Below are 9,610 nucleotides of genomic sequence, written 5' to 3'. Positions count from 1 at the left end.
TCATTCCACTGAATATTAGCTCAGAGAAAAAAAAAAAATCAGAAGAAAAAGGACCCGCGATCACTTTTCAGGAAAGTAAATAAGGAAAATGAGATCACTGGTGCCATACTGCAGTCTGGAAATTAATCCAAAATCTGCCAGTCCAACAGACTGATCTATCAGTTTGTCTCTTTCAAAGACCAACACCGAGATGTGAAAGTTCATGTTCTAGACCTAAATACTGCTTGTGTCCCCTACAATTGAAACTTTCCTTTATGCTGAATGTGATTTGTATCTGAGACATCAGACATGTGTTTCTGGATTCCTAACCCCAGAGTCAGTCACTGTTAATAGAAAATAGTTTGCCTGAAAACATGAGCCTCCGAAACCAAATGTTTATATGCGGATACCAGCACTGATCTTGACAAATCTTTTATCCGTTTCCTCCTCCCTCCTCTTCTCTGGACACAGAAAATACATTGTTACAATGAGGTAATAAATTTGGCCTGGGAGAGTGCCAGGAGATCCAGATCTGCTGACTTCTGTGTGGTACGAGAGCTCACCAAGTGTGTTTAGGAATATATACAACTTTCTCTCTGCTTTGGGCACTAGAATTTTAATTTTTTCCTGATGTACTCTGTTTCATTGTGTATATACAGAATGGTTTGGGTTGGACAGTACTTTAAAAGATCATCTAGATCCAGCCCCTGCCACGGGCAGGGACACCTTCCACTGTCCCAGGTTGCTTCAAGCCCTGTCCACCCTGGCCTGGGACACTTCCAGGGATCCAGGGGCAGCCACAGCTGCTCTGGGCAATCCTGTGCCAGGGCCTCACCACCCTCACAGGGCTGAATTTCCTCCTAATATCATATACTTAAAGAAGGTAATTCCAGTAACTCCACGACGTGCTCCCGGGAGCCAAAGCATCCTCCCAGCACTTCCACTCCACTCCCACCCGTCCCTCCGGGGGCAGGAGCTGTCGGCGGGGCCGGGAGCTCGCTGGGCCGTGGAACCGACCCCATTCCCTCAGCCAAGGGCACAGGTGCCCCCGCCAGCCCCGTCGCTCGCTCCTGCCCTCAAACTCCCCCCGGCTGCGCTTTGCCGCCCCTCCGGGCCCGTCGTGCTCCGCTGTGACCGCGCCGGTCGTGCCCCACCGGCACCTGCCCACGGACAGCAGCCGTAATTACCGGCGGCAGCGGCGGCAGCGGCAGCGCCGGGAGGCCGGGCCCGCTAGCCTATCCCGGGCTGCCCACCCCCGACACCCCATCCCGTGGAGCCCAACCCCGGCAGTCCGTGAGACACCGCCAGGTCCCGGCGCCGGTCCCCGCCCTGATCTCGACCGCAGCCCCGATCCCCGTCCCCATCCCCATGTCGGGTCCTAACCCTGGTCCGCATCCTCGGTCCAATCCCCATCCCCGGTCCCGATCCCGGTCCACATCGTCGTCCCGGTCCCTATCTCCGCTCCCGTTCCCATCCCCAATCCCCATCTCCGCTCCCGTTCCCGTTCCCATCCCGGTCTCGGTCCCGGTCCCGGGTCCCCGTCCCCGTCCGCGCTCCCCTCACGACACCGCCCGCCCTCACGCGCCCCCTCAGCCACGCCCCCTTCCCACGCCGGTCCATTCATCCCCCCCAGCCTCCCCCGTCACGTGACGCGGGCCCGGCGGGCGCTCCCCGGCCGCGGCTTCGCCGCCGCTTCCGGGCCGGGGGCGGGGCCGGGGCGGGCGCGGGGGCGGGGCCGGGCGGGGCGGGGCGGCCGCCGCGGCGGCGGCGGCGGGAGGGGAGCGGCGCTCCCGGCAACATGGCGGCGCGCGGGGCGGGCAGCGCCTGAGCCCGGCGCCTCTCGGTCCGCGGGGGTTTCCCCCCGGCCCCGGCCTCCTCTTCTCCCTTCTCCTCTTCCTCCTCCTCCTTCTTCTCCTCCTCCTCCTGCTGCTGCTCCTGCCCCTGCCCCGCTCCCCGGCGCGGCCATGGAGAGCGAGGAGGAGCAGCACATGACCACGCTGCTCTGCATGGGCTTCTCGGACGCGGCCGCCATCCGCAAGGCCCTGCGCCTGGCCAAGAACGACATCAACGAGGCCGTGGCGCTGCTCACCAACGAGCGGCCCGGCCTCCACTACGGCGGCTACGAGCCCATGGAGAGCGGGCAGGGCCCGCCGGGCGGGCACGGCTCCCCCGCCGGCGGGCAGGGCCCCCGCGACGGGGACGGCGGAGGCGGCGGGGGCGGCTTTGACCCGCCGCCCGCCTACCACGAAGTGGTGGAGACCGAGGTGAGAGCTGCGGGCGGGCGGTCCCGGGGCCGTGGGAGCCACCCGCAGCCTCCCCGCTGCCGGGGCCCGCGGGCGGGGGTCGGCCCGGGCGTGGGGCCGGCGGGAGGTGCCCGGGGACCCTCCGCCATTCCCCGGGCCGGGGGCTCCTCATCCTCCCGCATTCCCCGCCTGCCGCCCGCCCGGCGCGCTCCCCAGCCCGTTCCTTGCGATCGCTGCAAGGTGAAGCGCACCCAGGGTTTTCCTTGGCATTTCAGGAATGTGTGGCTACCGTAGGGCTCTGCTTTTCGCTCCCCCTCTTGTGCCTTCTTGCATAATCCCGGTGACTAAGGGCTGTCTGGTTTTTTTTTTAAGCTGTTTGCACAATGTGAAGGAAAGCGCAGTGTGGGTATGAGTTTACGTAGAGTTTTATTTGGGTAAGCTGAGTGTAAGTTCTGAAATAGGAACCCAGTGAGGTCAAATGTTTTTGAGAACAGAGCTTTAACTCATGACTTAGGGCTGTGATATAAAATAAAACTGAAGTAGATAGAAGTGCTGGAGAATGTCAGCCTTTCCCAGGTTCTTTCCCTCTTCCTTGTTTGCCTTTCTCTCTCTTCCATCCTCTTCCAGAACTCTGAACCCTTCAGCCAGCAGATACACTCAGGGTGCTCTCCTTGCTGTCTGGAACAGTCTTGTAGTGCTTTCCTGTAAAAGCCTTCTCCCCCTCCTGGTCTTTTTCCCAAAACTTCACAGAGTGCTCATAAGAAAAGAGGCAATTAGTAGTGTCCAGACTGTGGGACTCATGGGGGTGAGAACAGCAGAAAGCCCCTCTGTGTGATACCAAAGGGCCACCTTGTGCAGTGTCTGTCTCAAGAAGTGGTCAAGAGCAGATGCTTATCTCATGAATAAAACCGGGGAACCTCTCGTGCCCCCTCCCAGCCTCCAGCAAAGAGTATCCTGAGGGTTTTCTGTGCCAGAAAAGTGCTCCCTTTCTGTGCATGCATGTGTATGTGTCCATAAATAAATTCATGCCGAATCCACGGGCGTATCTGGTGCGTAACTACCCTTGCACAGATCATCCGTATCCGTAGCCTCGGCGTATTGACGTCCAGCCCTGCGGAATAAAGATAGGTGATCCCGCTCACTGAATTAACTGGGTTAGATCCTGAGCTGCTCTGAGCTGCTGATGTGTGCTTGTGGAGTAAGGTGATCCATGGGATGGCACGTGTGCCATGCAGAAACGGAGCTGTTCCTTAACTTCCCTGACCGAAGCACCCAGGAACTGGTTTCCAACCTTTCCTGTGAAGGATTGAGAGTGAATGAGAGTTCTTGTTGGCATTTGGGTTGGATGTAGTTAGAGCTGGGACAGTCTGGCTTGTCAGTGTGACATTTCAAGTGAAGCTGTCAGTGTAAACTTCAGAGAAGCACTTTTTTCCCTGCTCTTGTTCCCGTTACAAATGGCACTTTGACAACTCTCAGAGGATTCTCCCACCTCCCATTATTTCATCCTGTATTTCTGATCAAATTTACTCACGCTTTATAATAGTTTCCTTTGCCACTCACGTTCTTGTTTGCTCTGACTTGTGTTCTTTTTAACCCACAGGAGGGAAGTCAAAACATTTCAATGTAGGTAAATCGCTGCACAAGAGCAGGCATTTCAAAAGGATTGTGGTGCCTTGCTACATGAAATTTTATATAAATTCATGCTTCAATTTAGTATTTGGATTCATTTGCATGTGAGCATCTGTCAGCTCCTGCACGTGTATGCAAAACAGTAATTTTGTAATAAAAGAGTTTCATCTATAAAAGTCCTGAGACTAGAATTGTTGCCTGTGCATATTTGTCTAACACTGCAGTACAATTTAACAGCTTTTGATGTACATTTTATGAAGGGGGGAAAGTGATTTATGGTCAGTTCTTGGGTTTTTTTATTCTTCAGCTGTAATCTAACATTACATTTAATAAGCTACAGCTATTCTTTAAGTGGTTAATCAGTAATTAATCAGGTTAATCAGTAGTTTTCCATTCAGCAGAAGCTTATGGCATATGAAGCTGTACAGAAAGCTATTGCAGAAGCAGCTATATTATTCATTGTAGTCATACACATTATGGTGAAACATATTGTACCCCATGCTGTCTTGTGGTAATTCAGATGTTATTTCTGGTTTTCTTCCTCTCACTATCATTTCTCTTTCTAACAGCTCTTCAAGTGTGTATTCTTCCTTCTCTTCATAATACCACTTTTAACTTTTATTCAGTTGGGAGGAAGTGGTGTGTTAGATTTTTGGATTTTATATATCAGCAACAGGAGATAAAGAGAAGATAAATCGCAGGAGAAGAATTCTTAGACATTTTCCCCAAATAAAATGTTCCAATCTAATGCTTCATGAACAAAAGTTAGGATTAGATGTTATAATTTAAAAATAAAAAGAATGCTTCAGTCATTTTTCAAAACGCATATAACAGGTCTGTACTTTGAATTTATGTGCTTTTTTTGGGTGAGCACACTTTAGCATGCATATAAGAATAGGTCTATGAATGATTAAACACTTTACATTTTTCCTAATCAGTAATGAATCCATTATGTGTGCATATGCTTATTTGGTCTCTATTACATAATGTTAAAATCTGTTCAGCATTCATGTGGATCAAAGAAAGGCTTGTCTAGTGGTTTTCTTTGAGAGGAGCACAGCAACCAGATACATGTCATACCAGTTAAAACATGTTTTCTTTAGATAAGATTTTAAAAATCAGTGTGAAACTTTTTTCAGTGGTCCAGGCTGATGGTCTTCAGGGCTGTCTTGAAAGTGTTAAAGAAGCCTGAATTTGGAGTAACTGGCCCAGAAGCAAGATATCTGCTGTGAGCTGGCTCGACATATGCCCTTTGCTTTCTTTCTGTATGAGGCTTGAGGTGAAGGTGTGCATAAATTTCAATTTCATGAGGTTAAAACTTCAGTTTCAGCAGGCTGGTGTTTCCCAATTGCTTCAGTTTAATTCTAATAGCTGTGGTGTGCCTTTTGGCATTGCTGCTGTTAGCATGACCACACTTAACTGTCAAAAGGAAAAGGCCAGACAAACTTGGAAATGCAAAGGGGGCTTTAGTTCATTTGTGCAGTCTTCCTGAAACCACGTGAAGTTCACCTTGAGGTTTACAGCTGCTTGGAAGTTTTACCCTTTGTAGCACCAAACCACACTGATAGACTGAGGTCACCTGCTTTTCCAAGAGGTGACTTTGTGTGTTTGACATAACTTCTGTGTTTATGTCTGTTGACAGAAGTAAATCTTGCAATTTGGCAAGAATGTGGGGTTTCTGTGTTTATTCCTTAGGCAACATGCAGATTGTCACAGTGTGATTCTGTGCTGAGGGAGGCGGGTGAAGGATGTTATGCTCATCTCTTCATCTGACTGACAGATAAGCTGCTTTATGAACTGCTGCTGAATCCTTATAATTTAAGACAAGACTATAAATGAGCGTGATGACAACGTCTGTCAGTGTGTCCATGAATTGCCACAAGTGCCACAATTGCTGGCTTTAATGAGTTTCAGAGGAATGGGGTGGAGAAGAAGCAGGCTAAACAAATGTGGGGATTGTGACTAGAGGACTTGAAATTGTGGGGAGGGACAGGTAAAAATATTAAACATATACCAATGGTTTGTATAACCTTCAGTAAAACAACCTTAATTTGCTTTTAAAACAGCTTCTGAGAGCCATTACTATGACCTTTTAGCTAAATTGTGATGAACAGATTATATTACCCTCGGGCTATTCCTGTCCCCTTCAGCATGTGCTCTTTTGATTTATGTTTTTTTAGTTGAACTGGATCAAAAGCTCATACATGCCAAATTTTACTAGGTAAGGTTTATTATAAAACTTGTCCAAGATTGTTTTTGAGGTGCTGTTTGACTGCAAGAGAAGGGATTTTGTGAAAAAAAAAACAGGCCAGTGACCGTAGTGAGTGCCAGTGCCAGGAACATTCTCACTAGTCATGCTGCAGAACTGTGGTGTTCAAACCCTACCTCTCCTCATTATTAAAGCTCAAGACTGAAAGCAGTTCTGCCACAGATGTGCTTTAGCTTTTAATGTGTAAAATGAGGATAATGGGGTGTGCTTTATTAGGAGAACCATGGACGTTAGGCTTGTGGAGTTCTTTGATCTTTGAATGGAAGGAGCTGTATTTATTTAAAGACAAAGAAGGTATTTAGCCTTCAAGGAAATTAGATGGATTTCATGCTACAATTCTGCACATTTAAAGTCAGTCTCCTCTCTTGTAAGTAGTCCTGAGCTTTGCAAAAGTGAGTATTTCTTGCATTCTCATGTGGAAGTTTTACAGTGTGGCTTGTCTACGAATTGGCCTTGTAAAACAATTAAGCAATCAAATAAAGCTCTGTGGTGGATTCTGGCATTGAGTCCCTGGCTGGATGCCATCAGAATGTCAAGTGGAATTAGTATTTTAGCACTCTTGGTTTTCAGCACTGCTGTTTTCAAAAATGAGTGGCCCTGGTGTGGAACCTCTTTCTATATTCTGATTCCATTAACACTTCCTTGAAAGCATTTGAAAGAAAATACTCTGGGTTTCATTCTTGATATAACACAGACTAATAGGGATTCTACATGAAGTTAGGGAAGTGGGGGTGATACTGAGAGATGCAGCTGGTTAATTTTAAATGTAAGCTTTGTTTTGAATAACTCACAAAGTCATTATCATGTAATGTGATCGTTAGAGTAATTGCTGGATTGAGAGGAGCACTCTGTAATTACTGGTTCATTGGTGAAGGTGATGCCTGCAGGGTCAGTGAAGGTGGGAGACAGCTCTGTACAGCCAAATTCTCAGCTGGGCAGGAAGTGTTTCTGGTATAATGTCCTCTGGAAGCATTTTTTGGTCATCTTCCCAGTTTACAGTGCTATTCTGTGGCAGCTGTTTAATAAGGAAGTGAAATACTGAGGAAGAATGAGAATAAAAACAAATTAGCCAGTGTTAGAAGTTAATTCCAGCAAATCATTTGGATTGCTTTTGGATTAAGGAACAGTAGCTCTTTGTATGAGGAGGGCAAAGAGGAAGTGCCTGTTTCTTTTGTAAGCTTTTATTTTGAAAAAAACACGTATTTGTGCTGCTGTAGGAATAGCCTTTGGTATATATGTTTCAGGTGCCAAATTAAAAATTAATTTTAAAAGCCAGTGTTCCCAGTGTTTTTTGCCACTTGATCTTCCTGCCACTACTTTACAAGAGTTCTGGCCTTTCTGATGCCCAGCAGAACGATCTTGAGAGGCATTTAAAGATTTTTTTCATATTAGTTAGTCACAATTTTGGAATTATGCACTGTCAAAATCAGCTGCTTTGTCAGTTCTGGTTTCTGTCTCACTATGCATCAGTAGAACAGAAGTATAGATGAGTGTTTAGCAGCATTACTGAATTAATTTTCCTTTCCAGAGCCTGACCTTTGGTCACTAAAATGTTACAGTAAAAACTTTATGTAGTGGTTCTGCAGCACTTCTCTATTAATTCCTGGTGTTTTGTCAAAGGAGGATACAAGTATTGACTTAATTTTAAGTACTGAAATGTTAAGCATTTGTGATTCATTGTTTTATTGTTTTTAAGCACAATGTTTATATGATATCACACTAAGTTATTCTGAGTTATTTGGAACAAGCATGAGGTTTTGTGCTTATGAAAACTCAAGGGTTGGGAGTAATAATGGTGTTGACTCCGAGTCTGGCTGTTTGTAGTTACACCAATGGAGTAAGTTTTTAAATATATCTACGGACAATAGTGAAAACACATGGAAGATAAGTGTTTTCCTTGGTTCCTTATGAATGGCATTCCTAACAGTGCTTTCCATGACCTCTCCCTCACCTACAACTGATCAGACTTCAAAATACATGGCCAAAAGGGATTGTAGTGAATCTCTGCCTCAGATTTCGATGAATACGGTGGTGATAGCAGTATAAAAGGGCAAAGAAGCTCCTTGTATTTTTGAAGTTAAATGGAGGTTTTAATTCAAGTGCTATTTTTACAGAGCCTTGGTTGTTTTCTTTTGCTGTGATGCTCAGGACTATGTTTATCTTTGAGCCAGCAGGCAAGTACAGGGAGTATTGTCTGGTAACATCACACCATCACCCTGGAAATCAGAGAGAGAGTACAAGCCATGTTTTCAGAAACTCTTGAGTTAATTCTCAGTTTTGCTGAATTTATTTTTATTTTTCAAATTCATATTGTCTTCTTATTCCCAGTCTTACACAGTTCTTGGTTGTGAGAGATGGGGGACAGAGGGAAGGTGGAGCCATAGGGTTTTTGTGGTTATAATTTGTTATAATCCTTTACAGCTACTAAGGGTTCAGTCTAAGCATGCATCCTTGATGGTGTTCCAGTGCAACTCTCAGTTAAAGTCAGTGTCTAAAACCTTCTGTGAGAAAGTTCACTAAATAAATTGGGTTTTTCTATGATGGGATGATAATCCAGCTCAACTTCAGTTAGGCGGAGTCTGTAAAAGAGGATTTATTTTCCTTTAGTAGTTGATTAGTATCATCCTTTTATATTGGCATGACAAAATACTACCATTTTTTTTCTTGTGACAAGGCTGTATTTGTTTGCATAAAGTAGTCCACAGTAGAAATTTTAAGAGCTTCATTTCTATGAAAAAAGAACAAAACATCTGTGTATCTCACCAACAAGCTTATGTTCTCTTAGCAGAACATAAACAACAAAAAACATTCCTGTCTGTTGCTGCACTTAAAATTTTTGCATCCAAATATGTTTCTCTGGATGAAAATGCAAGGGTGAGGTGCTGTATCTCTTTAGGACTTAAAACATTTTAAAGCTGTGACAATACTTTGCAAGTGAATGTCTGTTTGTCAGTAAAACATTCAGGAAATCACAGTGGGTTTTCTTATTGCCAGATAAGAAACATATATGGAAATTCCATACATGACACCATTTTTTGAGTCTTATTAATACTGACATATTCACAGGAGGATTCCAAGCTTGCTTTTAGCAGTGTGGGTCCAATGGATTCAATCTGAGCACAGGCACAGGCAGCTAGGAAATGCTCTCCAATTTTGTTCCCACATCTGCCACTCAACAAGAGATGAAAGTTCTTTAACCATCTGGAATACCAGTTTATAAAAAGCAAACAGGTTACAGGTATGAGAATGTGACAATTTTTTTAAACATTCAATACCTTGTCCTTAGTGTTTATGTGTAAGTGCAAGGTGGTAGCTTTGAGGTGTTTGAATTCTTACACTTGTGTTTGAGTTCTAGGTAACAGAATATCCCCCTTTTAGCAGTTAATTAACAAAAAAAAGGTTTGACATCCAGGCGTGAAAGGAAAAAGTGCTTTAATCAATAGTCTGGCAGGTGGAGGGACTGTCAGGTCATGACTTCAGGATTCATAGC

The 9,610-nt window shown here is 45.8% G+C and overlaps 1 protein-coding gene across 1 annotated transcript in view; it reads left to right on the top strand.

Moving 5' to 3' along the window:
- Positions 1 to 1,776: 1,776 nt before the first annotated feature.
- USP24 (ubiquitin specific peptidase 24) overlaps positions 1,777 to 9,610 on the top strand; it is a 62,474-nt gene continuing 54,640 nt past the window's right edge. Inside the window, exon 1 of the mRNA XM_053984983.1 lies at positions 1,777 to 2,243. Coding sequence (XP_053840958.1) covers positions 1,944 to 2,243 — 300 coding nt within the window. The 5' untranslated portion in view covers positions 1,777 to 1,943. The remainder of the gene's footprint in view (positions 2,244 to 9,610) is intronic.

This window comes from Vidua macroura, chromosome 9, assembly GCF_024509145.1.
Source record: "Vidua macroura isolate BioBank_ID:100142 chromosome 9, ASM2450914v1, whole genome shotgun sequence".
Lineage (NCBI taxonomy): Eukaryota > Metazoa > Chordata > Aves > Passeriformes > Viduidae > Vidua > Vidua macroura.
This window is presented reverse-complemented; position numbering and strand designations above follow the sequence as displayed.